The 14,613-nt window shown below is 39.8% G+C and overlaps 2 protein-coding genes across 4 annotated transcripts in view; both read right to left on the bottom strand.

The window, feature by feature from the left end:
- parvb (parvin, beta) overlaps positions 1–7,372 on the bottom strand; it is a 73,585-nt gene extending 66,213 nt beyond the window's left edge. For 2 of the 3 annotated variants that reach the window (XM_072552376.1, XM_072552374.1), the window contains exon 1: positions 7,136–7,371. In XM_072552376.1, coding sequence (XP_072408477.1) covers positions 7,136–7,253 — 118 coding nt within the window. In that variant the 5' untranslated portion in view covers positions 7,254–7,371. Of the gene's footprint in view, positions 1–7,135 lie in introns of all 3 variants that reach the window. The other variant, XM_072552375.1, reaches the window with a different exon arrangement.
- Positions 7,373–10,368: 2,996 nt separating this feature from the next.
- Positions 10,369–14,613, bottom strand: part of LOC140458174 (sorting and assembly machinery component 50 homolog) — a 35,089-nt gene continuing 30,844 nt past the window's right edge. The window contains exons 13-15 of the mRNA XM_072552379.1: positions 12,916–13,062; positions 11,229–11,370; positions 10,369–10,510 (exon numbers count right to left, since the gene is read on the bottom strand). Coding sequence (XP_072408480.1) covers positions 10,465–10,510; positions 11,229–11,370; positions 12,916–13,062 — 335 coding nt within the window. The 3' untranslated portion in view covers positions 10,369–10,464. The remainder of the gene's footprint in view (positions 10,511–11,228; positions 11,371–12,915; positions 13,063–14,613) is intronic.

The following is a 14,613-nucleotide window of genomic DNA, read 5'->3' on the forward strand; positions in this document are numbered from 1 at the left end:
ATTCGCGGAGCAGGAAAATCCAAACTATTATACCAGAGCAACCTGTACTTACGTATTTCCAATCAAACTGAAAAAAGATCCATTAATTACGACTCAATTGTATGTTAAGACATCATTTATCCATTCTAATACATTAGACTCACGTATCATTTCTCTATCCCCGTATCAGTCGAACCAAACACTCAGACACAGTATGATTTTACCTCCATAGTTATTCTGGGCACTGAAGGGATAGAGAACAATCGCCTATGTGCATAGAGATATGAGTTCTCGGTCTTCACCTCGAACAGCACATTCTTAATGAATTATATAGTCACTTAAAGGGAGCAGCATCCAAATAAGGCAACATTTATATTGATTGGGTGACCATTACAATCAGTGAGCATCAACAGTAAAGATTAAGCCATCTGGTATTACGCAATGAATGCCCTTAACCTTGTTAACTGACTTTACATAACAAATGCTTTTTCATCTTGTTAAATAGCTTTACACAAGGAATGTTTGTTCATCTCGTCAACCTACTGTCCTTGCCTCTAGCACCTCATTGTTTACTGCAAGTTCTTATGTGATCCAAGGCATGCAACCCAAAATTTAACTCTTTCCCTATCTGTTCATATCTTATACACTTTCTAAACCCAATATCACGAGCTTCTAACTTGTGCAATAACCTTATCAAATATCTTCTATAAATTCAAATGCACTACATCTACCAGTTATCAGTCTGCTTGTTATATCTCCAAGAATGCAAGCAAATTTGCTAAACAAGACTTTTTTCACAAAACCATATTTACTCTGATCACATTAAGCTTTTCCAATTTTTAAATTTAAATTTCTTCCTTAACATCTGCAGCATTTTTCAAACAGATGTTAGGTTAACCGAAGTACAATCGCCAGCTTTTGGTCTCTCCTCCTTCTTGAATAAAGGCAGTATGTTAGCAAGTTTCAATTCCACTCGAACTGTCTCAGAATCCAGTGAGATCCACAATATGACATCCAATGCCTCTACTATCTCTGCAGCCATTTCTTTAAAAACACTTGGATGTAAGCCATCAGATCTTAGCATCCTGCCTGTAGTCCCATTAGTTTGGTGAATACTTTGTCCCTCTCGATAGAGACTGCTACATGATCTCACCTCCCATGGCTACCCTGCTTGTGTTATCTTTGGCATGCTTCTAGTTTCTACAACATGAAGATTGGTGCAAAATATTAGTTACAATTATCTTCCATTTCCCTAGCCCCAGTCATCAATTCCCCAGCTACATCCCCCAAGTGTCCCACAGTTGCTTTAGCTACTCTCATGGAAGGTTTTGTTGTTTGTTTATATATTTGTTGCCAATTTATTTTCTCAATCAAGCTTCTCCCTCCTTATAAGCCATTTAGCTATGTACTGCTGGTTCCTAAGAAAAATCCCAATCTTCGGACCACTTGTTTCCACTGCTTTGTATGCCTTAGGTTTTAATTGGATACTCTCCTTGGAATTTTGTTGCTAAATCTACAAAGTGCATTTTGTTTTATGCCACACTTTCAAATGTTTTTGAGGACAGATCAGTAAACTAAATGTTTTAATACAATTACCTTTCTGCACACCAATATCGATAACATTTGTTTAATCTCTTTGGAGGAGTTGTGCTCCAGTAAAGCATTACAATATAGTCCCAATTGCGTAAAATTTCAAATAGTTAGATTTTCCAAATGCATCAGCTTTGTTACTTTACATATTCAGTGTCATCTATACATTTATTTAAATTAACAGAATTCATAATAGCAAGAGTATTTTACAGGACACTACAACAAGACTAACATAGTAATAGATTCAAGTAGCTCTACAAGGAATAACGAAAATCTTTAAAAACCAGCAATCACCCCCAGTTCTGAAACAAGAGGAACTTCTAAATTCCTTTACTCTGATCCTTATTACTCAAAAGTTTAGTAACATTTCAGCCAGTCTATTCCATTAAAGCTACATCTACCACCTAACACTCCACAATAATGAGAGCATAACTCACCTCTTAACTCCCTAAAGACTGTCCACAAATTACAAGGTACAAGTCAGGAATGTGACTGAAAATCCCCCACTTGACAAAAACACTAAAACTCGATACCAACCAGGACAAAGCAGCCTGTTTGATAATATCCACAAACATTCAATCCCTTCACCACTACAACTCAGTAGCAACAGTGTGCACTTTCTACAAATACATTGCAGAAATTCACCAAGACTCCTTAGATAGCATGTTTCAAACCCATAACTGCTGCCATCTAGAAGGACAATGGCAGCAGATACATGGGAATACAATCACCTACAAGGTCACTATCCTGACTTGGATATTTCTTGCCATTTCTTCACTGTCACAAGGTCAAAATCCTGGAATGCCCTCCCTAATTACATGGTGGATATACCTACACCAAAATGGACAGCAGTTCAAGATGGTGGGTCACCACTACTTCGCGAGGGCAACAAGGGATGGGCAGTGAATGCTGGTTCAATCAGTGATACCCATACCCTGCAAGTGAATTTTTTAAAAATTGAAAGATTCTGCCACCAGCACATTAATTACTGGGCAGAAATATTTTCTGACCAGAGCAATGCCCTCTCTTTGATCCATATCTCCAACTTCTTCTTTTGAATCTGTTGTGTTTAGTTTTTTAAAAATTCTATAGTACCATTCATGACACTTCGTGTAACAATGGTATTTTGAATCACACCAAAACATTGAGTGCCTACAGCTTGGCCGTCTCTAGGTTTATTATTTTACTGTAAGCCCCAAATTCTATTTGATTCTCAAAATTGTCAAAAGCACTTGTCTTAATTTCTCTTAGTTAATTTTTGTGTACTGTGGTCTCACCCATTAACTGTATCTTTTGCCTTCCAAGTCCATTAAAACAGAGTCCTGCATTTTTTGTACTATGGCTGATTTCCCCATTTGTGCCAGAAACATCATTGGAAAGGAAACTTTCAGAGAACATTTTTAGTGCTTAAGGGGTGTGGATTAGCTGTGTGTTTTTCTCCGCAAATTTAAATCCTGTCAAAACTAAAAGTTTGTCTAAACACAACATTTTTGCACTGTCTAATGATTTAAGATACCAGGCCTGGGGAATTTCCAAAAAGAATGTATGCAGTTTGGGATACAATCCATTGAATTCCAATTTGAACTATTCTATGGAATTATCATCATTTTTTCTAAACTTGTCAAAATCTGCCATGCTTCATAAGCAGATTGTCAGCCAACTTTTTGATGTTATCCATTAAAGTTAAATACTTTCTCCAAAGCTTCATTCATGTCACATTAATATCCAATTCTGAAAAAAAAATTCCTATCCTGCTTTTGTGCGGTTTTGAAAAGCCAAGGCCATACCTTGTCCCCTCTTCAGTGAAGAAACAACCCAGGCTCACATTGTTACTTCATTCTTCCACTAGGCTGAGGGATCCCTCCACCCCTCATTCCCTCTTTGGTTAGAATAATGGTTAGCTTTCAATCATGAACCCACAAACAGCTAACCATTGTGTTGGTACTGTTGGAATCTAGGCATATATTATTTCCAATCAAAGTTTAATTCCAACTCACATCACAAAACTCAAATACTACCGTTACTTGTTCCCTATGTCATATATTCTCACTCAGTTATTCTTTAATTAAATTATAATTCTCACCAGAGCTCTACTTCTATTTCATCTCAAACATCCATACCAGACATGATGAGATAACATTTAACACTAGAATAGGGGCTCTTGTGGTGCAGTGATAGTGTCTCTACCAAGAGACCAGGAGATTCAACACCCACCTGCTTCAAGGGTTTGTAATTCATCTCGAATTGCTTGATTAGAAAATACCTTTAACACCAGAATAAACTAGACTAGACTGCATCCAGTCCATTCACCATATGCTTCTGATCTGCCCAATAACTGGAAGACCATCAGAGTATATAGTCTAACTGCAAATTTACTATAATACAAAATATTTTTCTTTTTGGGACTATAAATTTCAATTTGAAGTTGGACTTCTATCTAAATGAAATGCTGGGACATTTTTGCAACTGGAAAATCAAATGTTGCGTATTTGTGAGCTGCACAATATAATGCGTTTTGAAGCAGCGATGGAGAAGAGCTCAAGACAGAGTAGCACAGAGATTCTTTGGAATTAAAGTAGTCTGCCTGACTACAGTCCTTCAATTGACTGACTAATCTGCACAGTGCTAAAAGCTGTAAGTACCAGGGCAGTAGAAAGAAAACACATCCAGAGTCTGCAAACTAAAAGCATCCATCTCCCTCTTCGAGTGTTGAAAAAAGGCAAAAGAAAAAGCTTGAAAGAAAGAAAGAACACTGACAAAAGACCTAATTTCACCTGATCAACCATCACCTTAAACACAATAGCATGTCATCACTGTGAAAATAAAAACAAGACTGTGATAGATGAGTAAACCCACTCTTGAAATCTGGACCAATGATCGTTGGAATTTTGTTTAACCGGACATGTTTGTTTTCCTTCCCAGGCCCTTTTCATTTTGTCTGCATTAATTCTGATTAAATTTTAAGATTCTTTGGGAATCTTAAAGGGAGCTTACTTTAAGTCACATTGTGGTACATTAGAAATCCCTCCTTTTGTTCTGTTTTTTGTTGAAATCGTGTTACAATAAAACATTATTTTTAGTTAATCATAAAACCTGATGCATTGCTTTTGTTCTAAATAGCAGTAAGACAGGCAAACCCAAGACCAGTATCATTTAGAAGGATAAGAGCAAAAGATACATAAAATCTGCCAGTTGTAAATACCTCTTCAAGCCACTCAACATCCTGACTCAGGAATATATCACCATTCCTTCAGTGTCAATGGGTCAAAATCCTGGAATTCCACCTCTCTGGGTACATCCAGCACTTGGATTGTAGCAGTTCAAGAAGAAAACTCACTACCACCTTCTCAAGGACAACTATGGATGGAAAATAAATGCTGGCCCACCCAGCAATGCACACATCCCACAAATGAAAGTAGTCATCTTTGTGGTCTAGGTGGGATTTTATACATTTTGGGATGGCAGCGGGGCATAATTAACAGCACACTCTTCCAACTTAGGTCATAATACTACAAAGCTGCATTTATTACAAAAAACTACACATAAGCAAGAAAAAACTTTTCTTGCTACAGTAAACTGGCGGAGTTTAAAGCAAATATTTCTGAATGAGCTTAATTTTAAATTAAAACATGAGCTACAGGCACTACGGAATCCCTCTTTTGAATCTTTCTTCACCTCGGAAGACAAAATATGTACCAAAAATAGTAGGGAACCAAGGAGTAATGAGATTGAGCAACTTAAGTTAAATAATATCAGCATTAAAAAAAGTAGCAACCAAAAAGAACAAACCGTTGAAAAATTCCCTCAACTATATCTTCGGGTCCTAAAAGAATTGGCTGCAGGAACAGTAAGCGTACTCATTGTAATCTTTTATCTCTGTTTTTAAATTCTCTAAGTCCAGCATATTGAAAAGTAGGAAATATTTTCACCACAATTCAAGAAAGAAAGTAAGATAGTAAACAAGGAACTACAGGCTAGTTGGTTCAACCTCATTATTAAAAGGTGATTATAACGAGGGACTTAAAAAAATCATTATATAGTTAGGCAAAGTCAACAGGATTTCCTGAAAAGAAAATCATGTTTGACAAATCTATTGGGACTTTTCTTTTGAGGAACCATCATGGTTGATAAAAGGAAATCAATGTAAGCAGTGTATATAATTTTATGAAATGTATGCAACAAAATGATTGTTTAATAAACACTCCATAGAATTGAGCAGTTGCTATACTAGAACAGACAGATACTTTAAGAAATTAAGCACTAAGTTGGTAGGGTGTAACTAGTGCAGTGCCACCTGGACTACTGCTTTTCAATCAGTTATCCACAATATTTAATAGCGACTTTTGTGAAGGGGCTGAGTCATATATCTAGATTTGCTGGCATTACAGAGCTAAGTAGGAGAAGGGCAGCAAGGTGGCTCAGTGTTTAGCACTGCTGCCTCATCACTAGGGACCCAGGTTTATTCCACCATCGGGGAACTGTGTGGAGTTTGCACATTCTCCCTGCGTGTGCTTGGGTTTCCTCCCTGTGCTCCGGTTTCATCGCATAATTCAAAGATGTGCAGGTTAGGTGAATTGGCCATGCTAAAATTGCCAATAGTGTTAGGTGCATTAGTCAGGGGTGAAGTAGGGGAATGGGTCTGGGTGGGTTACTCTTTGGAGTGTCGGTGTGAACTTGTTGGGCAAAATGGCCTGTTTCCACACTGTAGGGAATCTATCCAATAAACTAAAAGAAAGGATACAAATAGCCTTCAAAAGGGATAGATTGGTTAAGTTGGTAGAATTATAGAATGATCTCACATTCTATCAACTCACTTAACCCCAGTCTTCCTTTTGAAGGCTATTTGTAATAATGAGAGATCATTCGCTTTGGTAAGACAATCAGAAAAATCAAGACTGTTCAGATCGTAGAAACTTCTAATGTTGATAGATTAATGTATCCTCATACAAAGGATCAAAGTTGGAATGCAGGCACAATATGCAATTAGTAAGGCAAATAGCACATGGGTTTGATTGGTGGAACAGTAAAGAGTCTTGCTATAATTTTACAGGTTTTGAGAACACCACAACAGGGAGATCATGGACAGATTTTGTCTGCTTATCTCTAGCTTTTAAGCTCACGAAAGAATGAGACATAGAAATAGCACATGACCATTTATTTTATTAATCATACCCAGTCAGGCCTTCAACAATAAAATCAACTTTTGTCAAACCTAATTTGATCGTCAAACTTTTTACAGAATGGATGCTGTGTTAAATTCGGTTTAAAATAACATAACCTTCATGATTTAGACCTGTATGAGGAATCAACCGCAAGTGGGGTAGTTCAATAAATTTAAACCAAGAACAAAACTAAAGGGGGTATTTCCAACTGAATCAAAAGGGGTAAACGAATTAATTTGGCTTTAAAAAATTGTTGAAAGGTAAAATAACAGAGGCACAATTTTAAAATTCCGATCAAGTAATGCATGAAGTGAAGCAGTTGAAGCTTATTTGTATAAAGTCATGGGAGGAGTGAGCCACTGACTCCTGGACAGTAGCTCTGTTCACCATGTCCCTCTCCTCACCTTCTCTGGCCTTCTTCTTCCTCACCAAGGTTCCTCCTAGCTTTCCCAAGAAAGACTCGTCCTTCTTCATCCTGCCGGCTTGCTGCACATTCTGTGACCTGATCGGTGTGGTAGCCATTTCTCCAGCCGCTACTCACTGACGTCGCCAGTACAGTACAGTACAGTACTGCGGTTCGTCTGTAGGAGCCGCAGCCTCAGGATGTGGCTAACCGCCACCTCGCCTCGCACGGCCACAATCCCAAAACAGCTCCCCCTCTGACGGGACGTTGCTAACCGCCACTTCCCACTCGCACGGCCACATTCCCAATACAGCGCCCCCCGTCTGACGGGATGTTGCTAACGGCCACCCGCCCCCCCCCCAGGCCATCTCGCAGGCCACACTCCCAAAACAGCGCCTCCCTCTGCCAGAATGTAACTGATCGCCACCTCCCCCTCGCACGGCCACATTCCCAAAACACCACCACCTCCCCACCCCCCTCGCACGGCCATACTCCCAAAACAGCGCCCCGTCTGACAGGATGTCCCTAACCGCCACCCCCTCGCACGGCCACACTCCCAAAACAGCGCCATCTCTGCCGGGAAGTGGCTGAACGCAAGCTTCACACTTCCCAACCCCATTCACATGGTTACAATCCTAAAACAACGCCTATTCTGCCAGACCACTAGCTCCTGGTATCCCCATTTCCCACACATAGTCACTAGGTTGCAGCTGACCTCCACCTCCCCATAGCTCTCACATTTACTCAGGCAAAGTGAGGACTGCAGATGCTGGAAATCAGAGTCTAGGTTAGAGTAATGCTGGAAAAGCACAGCACGTTAGTGCTGGAAATTCCTGCTGAAGGGCTTTTGCCTGAAACATCGATTTTCCTGCTCCTCAGATGCCGACCTGCTGTGCTTTTCCAGCACCACTCTAATCTAGACCCTCACATTTACTCAGCCTGACTAAATTCTCAAGGCAATGGCCCCTGACCTTTACCTTCTCCCCACCCACTACCACCCAACCCTCACCCCCCTCATGGTCACATTCCCAATGTAGCAACTGAAGTGACACTAAAACAATTTCAATTCAATTTGGGTGTAGGTTTGCTCGCAGAGCTGTAGGTTTGATATCCAGACGTTTCATTACCTGGCTAGGTAACATCAGTAGTGACCTCCAAGTGAAGTGAAGCTGTTGTCTCCTGCTTTCTATTTATATCTTTCTCCTGCAGTGTGCAGATTCCCCAAGAACAAACCACGACAAGCAGACATAACACAGCCAGAAACCCTAACCACCTTACCATATATCAAAGAAGTTTCAGAAATGACAGCCAGACTACCGAGACCCCTTGGAATCCTAGTAGCACATAAACCCACCAACACTCTCAAACAAAAACTAACAAACTTAAAAGACCCAGTACAACCCATGGACAAAACCAACGTCATCTATAAAATTCCATGCAAGGACTGCCACAAACACTATGTAGGACAAACAGGAAGAAAGTTAGCCACCAGGATACATGAACATCAGCTAGTCACTAAAAGACACGACCCCCACTCCCTCATAGCCCTACACACGGATGAAAAAAACCACCATTTCGACTGGGACAACACATCTATCCTGGGACAGACTAAGCAAAGACATGCCAGAGAATTCCTAGAGACCTGGCACTCCAACCACAACGCCATAAACAAGCACATAGATCTAGATGCCATCTATCAACCCCTCAGAAAATGAACAGGAAATGACATCACCACAAACCCCAGGAACCCCATCCAGGACAAACATATAAATAGAAAGCAGGAGACAACAGCTTCACTTCACTTGAAAGTCGCCACGGATGTTACCTAGCCAGGTAATGAAACGTCTGGATATCAAACCTACAGCTCAGCGAGCAAACCTACACCCTAAACCTCGACCTGAGCTACAAACCTTTCAATTCAATTCCTCCAGATAGGGCTAATGGTCACTTCACTCAATATATATACACACAGACTCTTAAATCAGTGTCCCTATTCCAGCACAAGCACAGTCACATTCCTGAGTATTTGCAGCCTCTGCTCTGATGTGGCTGATCACCCGCTACCCGCTCTCAAAAAGAGACGTCACCACATTCCCCATGCCGCTGCCCAGAAGTAGCTCGCCACCAAAGCCTCTCCACCATCATACACACACTCATCTGAGTCACATTCCCACTGCACCACCTCCTCCTCATGTCTGCAGACAACACTCACCTGATACGGCTGCCTGTACTCCCATCCTCTGTCAGTCTCTCTTTCAAACTCCCTCCTGGAATGGGATCAATTTTGGTTTCCATCCCCACAGAAAAGTTATACTGGCATAGGAAACAGTGCAGACAAGCCAGACTAGACTGATCTGAGGCAATAGAGGGATTTTCTTATCGAGGTTAGGTTAAGTAGTTTGAACTCTAGAAGTTAGAAGAATGAGAGTTGACTTTGTTGAAATATACAAGATTCTTATGGTGCTCGATAGGATAGATGTGGAGAGATTGTTCCCCCTTATGGGACAGTCTAGAACCAGATTCTCAAAGTCTCCCATTTAAGACACAGATGAGGAGCAATTTCTTTTCTCAGAGGGTTCTAAATCAGTGGAATTTTTTTACTGCAGTGTGCAGTTGAGACTTAATTGTTAAGAATATTGAAGGTTGAGATAGACAGTTTTAATCATTAAAGGAATCCAGAGTCATGGAGACAAAGTAGGAAAGTTGATATAAGGATGATGAGATCAGCCAATTTAATTCACCCACCAAGAACCAACTTTATGTTTCCCTTCATTAAATAAATGTTGACTACAGTACTGTAAATAGACCTGAATGCAAAATGGATTTAGGCACCTCTTCAGGAATAAAAGATAAATTCAAGATAATACCTTCCATGCCTTGACTATTTTATGTGCACCAATAAACTTGTACAGTGAAGAAACTATGAGATATATATGTGAGGATTTTGTTGTCAATTGCTGCATGTTAGGGCTCTTGGGGTGATCTTTATGTCATCAAACATAATAAACTTCATAGGTAGAAAGCCCCAATCTGGAGAGCTCTGCAAAGATAGCAATGACCACCAACACAGTGACACAGTTCATAAGCTTTCACTGGCAAGACAAATGCAAGCAGAAACACATCAGCCACAATATCAGACAAGATCAAGGGTTGAATGGCTCATGTCTGTTTGAGTATTTATACCAATAGTTATTGTTTGTGCAGCGTTTAGTATCAAAATAAAACCAAACTGTATCAAATTACAGACAACTTTATTATGTTTTTGATAAAGTACTGGTTCAGTTTTCAATAATGAAATACATGTAGATTGCTTCTTTTCAAAAAAAGGCATTATAGAAACCTTATTCCTGCTCCAAACTGGACACCATCACATATCCTGCATTGGATAAAAACACAGATTACAACAAACTTTGACTTGGTAACATTTGGCATCAAAATGAATTTAAAAAGTCTATCCAATAATTTAATTTTCTCTCTTTCAGACTGAAAAATCTGACATATATTACCAATGTTTTTCATTTTAATTTCTGATAGCCAACACTATCTTTTAGTTCCTATATCAAGGATTCTACAGTCCTATAAAGGCAAAATTCCAGGGATTCCTGTAATCTGAAGAATAGAACACTAGAGACACTCAGCAGTTTGGTAACATCTGTGAGGAAAACACAGAGTTGAGAGTCTGGTAGAGTTCTGAAGAAGAGTCATATCAGTCTTAGAATGTTAACTCTGTTTCTCTTTCCACAGGTGTTGCCTTACCTTAAAGGCCTATAATCAATATAGCAAACCAAAAGAAAACTCATATCTCAGACTGTTTTATTAACACATAGTTCAACAAAATTCCTTATTTAGCAACATCAACTTCACTATTCGGTTATGTTTCAGTTTAGACAACCCTGGATCCACAGAGAAATGCAAGATTTCTCATCATTGTGGACATAATACTCATCCATTTTTTTTTTCCAAGTGTTAAAATTGGCAAATAAACTGCACAGATCAATGTGTGTGCATAGCCCTATGCTTACACAGTAGTTTAATAATGGATTATTTTAATATTAGTACACTTTTAAAAAGTTTATTAATATGAGCAGACTTACCTATCCCCACTCTGTACACCCATGGGAATACAATAGTTGAGTTCCAATCTGGCAATGTTTCCCAGTCTCAGGACAATCCCTGCCCCATAGGACCATCGGATACATTCTGCCAGCTTCTGCAGGTGTGCATTGGGACCTTCACCTGCAAAAGATTCAAAAAGGTTTTCACATATACGTGAAATAAAAAGTATTTCCAATTAAGCTCCTTTGCTAAAACAGCACCATCACATCAAATGTGATTTTTCATTACTTAGTACTATAAAATGTAATTTAATTGCAAGTTCATCCTAATGGAAATATTCTCATGTAAATCACTGAAATCGCAGCAGATTTTTAAAATTTTTGTGGAATTGGATAGGTAATAAACCCTAAATTAAGGGCAGCATGTTCACAAGCAAAATACTGCATTTGTATTTAAACTCTGATAGCAGATATTTAAAATACAAATCAGAATTATAGCTTTTTGCAAGGTTTGTAGCTCAGGTTGAGATTTAGGGTGTAGGTTTGATATCCACACGTTTCATTACCTGGCTAGGTAACATTATCAGTGGCGACCTCCAAGTGAAGCAAAGCTGTTGTCTCTTGCTTTCTATTTATATATGTTTGTCCTGGATGGGGTTCTTGGGGTTTGTGGTGATGTCATTTCCTGTTCGTTTTCTGAGGGGTTGATAGATGGTATCTAGATCTAGGTGTTTGTTTATGGTGTTGTGGTTGGAGTGCCAGGCTCTAGGAATTCTCTGGCATGTCTTTGCTTAGTCTGTCCCAGGAGAGGTGTTGTCCCAGTCGAATTGGTGTTTTTTTCCATCCGTGTGTAGGGCTACGAGGGAGAGAGGGTCGTGTCTTTTTGTGGCGAGCTGATGTTTGTGTATCCTGGTAGCTAACTTACTTTCTGTTTGTCATACGTATTGTTTATGGCAGTCCTTGTATGGAATTTTGTAGATGACACTGGTTTTGTCCATGGGTCGTAATGGGTCTTTTAAGTTTATTAATTTTTGTTTGAGTGCGTTGGTAGGTTTGTGTTCTACTAGGATTCCGAGGGGTCTTAGTAGTCTGGCTGTCATTTCTGAAGCTTCTTTGAGATATGGTAAGGTGGTTAGGGTTGGTCAAACACCGCCACATATCGACTGAGACAACACATTTATCCTGGGATAGGCTAAGCAAAGACATGCCAGAGAATTACTAGAGGCCTGGCACTCCAACCACAACGCCATAAACAAACACATGGATCTAGATACCATCTATCAACCCCTCAGAAAATGACAGGAAGTGACATCACCACAAACCCCAGGAACCCCATCCAGGACAAACATATATATAGAAAACAGGAGACAACACCTTCGCTTCACTTGGAGGTCGCCACTGATGATGTTACCTAGCAAGGTAATGAAACGTCTTGATATCAAGCCTACAGCTTAGCGAGCAAACCTACACCCTAGAATTATAGCTGTGTATTTATTTTAAACTAGCAAGGACAACGGTCTACATTCCAGTATCATGAATATTTGAAACTACTATGTATAGATGTGATGCTTGGGGAAATTCCTACTGCAAGACAAAACATTAGTTAATGTCCCTCATATATGAAAGCAACAATTCTATTGTAATTTAACTAATCGATGCAGTGTAAATCTCATTTGAAAAATAACTTACAAGAAGCAATCACCTATGGAACAAGTATTTGCCATACCATAGTTGAGGTTACAAAGGTTGCCAGCATTCAAGAAGAAGTGTGTTCTGAAAAGGTCTCCAAATCCTCCCTGGCCTGGACGGAAAGGCAGAGGTGTGTAAAAGTGCAGTCCTCCAGCCCAATATGCTTCACCACCAAGGTAATCTCCTTGTACAGTGGAAATGAGAGGGAGAATCAAACTTTGATACATGATCTACATTTTAAATATATAAAATGTAAACTCCAAAGTAATGCAGCTTTTGAATGTTAAAAAAAGGACAGAATTACATTAAATGTGAAGATACATTCTTTTGTAAAAAATATAAGCATAACTACCAAGAATAATTACTGTTTTGTTCATATGACAGAATATAACTAATTCACTTGCCTCAGACCTGTTCTATGATGTATAGTTCAGAAGACATCAGCAACTCATGCCTAGAAACTCTTTTCCCTGCAACCACTCAGAAGCATTTCCAATATAGTGCATTCCAAGGGTTAACATTTTGTGCAATTTTAAAATCACCAAGTTTTCATAAATAGGCTCAAACACTATTTGTTTTAATATGAATTCCAATAAAGAAAATTATCACTGACTGCCTGTGGCCTCTTTCATTATTCCAGCAGGTTTTTTGTTCCACTTTGCTCGAGGTGGATTTAAGATCAACCAGTGACTGTGGCACTGATAGAAATGTTTACAGAATATCACGTTTGGTGATTTGGATGAAACTGGTGAATGTACCAGACTTGAATTTCTAGGAGGCATTTTTTAGATTAAATTAGATTACTTACAGTGTGGAAACAGGCCCTTTGGCCCAACAAGTCCACACCGACCCTTTGAAGAGCAACCCACCCGACTCATTCACCTAACCTGCACATTTTTGGACTGTGGGAGGAAACCCACGCAGACACGTGGAGAATGTGAAAACTCCACACAGACAATTGCCTGAGGTAGGAACTAAACCCGTGTCTCTGGCGCAGTGAGGCAGCAGTGCTAACCACTGAGCCACCTTGCCGCCATTTGATGAGGTACCACAAAGATTACTGCAGAAAATAAAACTTTTTGGTGTAGGAGGGAACATATTGGCATGGGGACAAGATTGATTAGATAGCAGGAAACAGCAATCATAAATTAGTCGTTTTCTGGTTGGCAAAATGTAAGAAGTGGAGTGCCACAGGGATCATTGCTGGAAACTTGACTTTTTGCAGTTTATAAAATTGATTTGGATGGTTGCTAAATTTAATGATAGGTAGACAAGAGGTTAGAAGAGGCAGCATCAGGTGATGAAGTCGTCAATGTTTCGGGTGCAACCCTTCTTCAGGACTGGGGGTGAGTGTAAGGGGAGCTGCAGATGGGGGGTGGGGGTGGGGGTGGGGGTGGGGGGTGGGGGTGGGGGGGGGGGGGCGGTTGGGAATAGGGGAGGGGTGGTGAGGTAGGGATAGGTGAACACAGGTAGAGGGCATGACCTGATTGGTTAATGGGAAGAATAATACTCAGACAGATTGGAAGGCAAGTTGTGAATAGCACACATGGAAGTGACAAAGGGAGTTAGATAGGATAAGTGAACAGGTAATGGTCTGGCAAATGAAGCTTACCTGAAAGAACGTTTAATTGCCCATTTTGGTAGGAAGAAAAAAAAATTATTGAAATGGGAAGAGATTGCAAAGCTTAAAGATGCAGAAAAATCTGAATGTCTTAGTGCATGAATTGCAAAACTT

This window comes from Chiloscyllium punctatum, chromosome 32 (assembly GCF_047496795.1).
Source record: "Chiloscyllium punctatum isolate Juve2018m chromosome 32, sChiPun1.3, whole genome shotgun sequence".
In the NCBI taxonomy this organism is placed as follows: domain Eukaryota; kingdom Metazoa; phylum Chordata; class Chondrichthyes; order Orectolobiformes; family Hemiscylliidae; genus Chiloscyllium; species Chiloscyllium punctatum.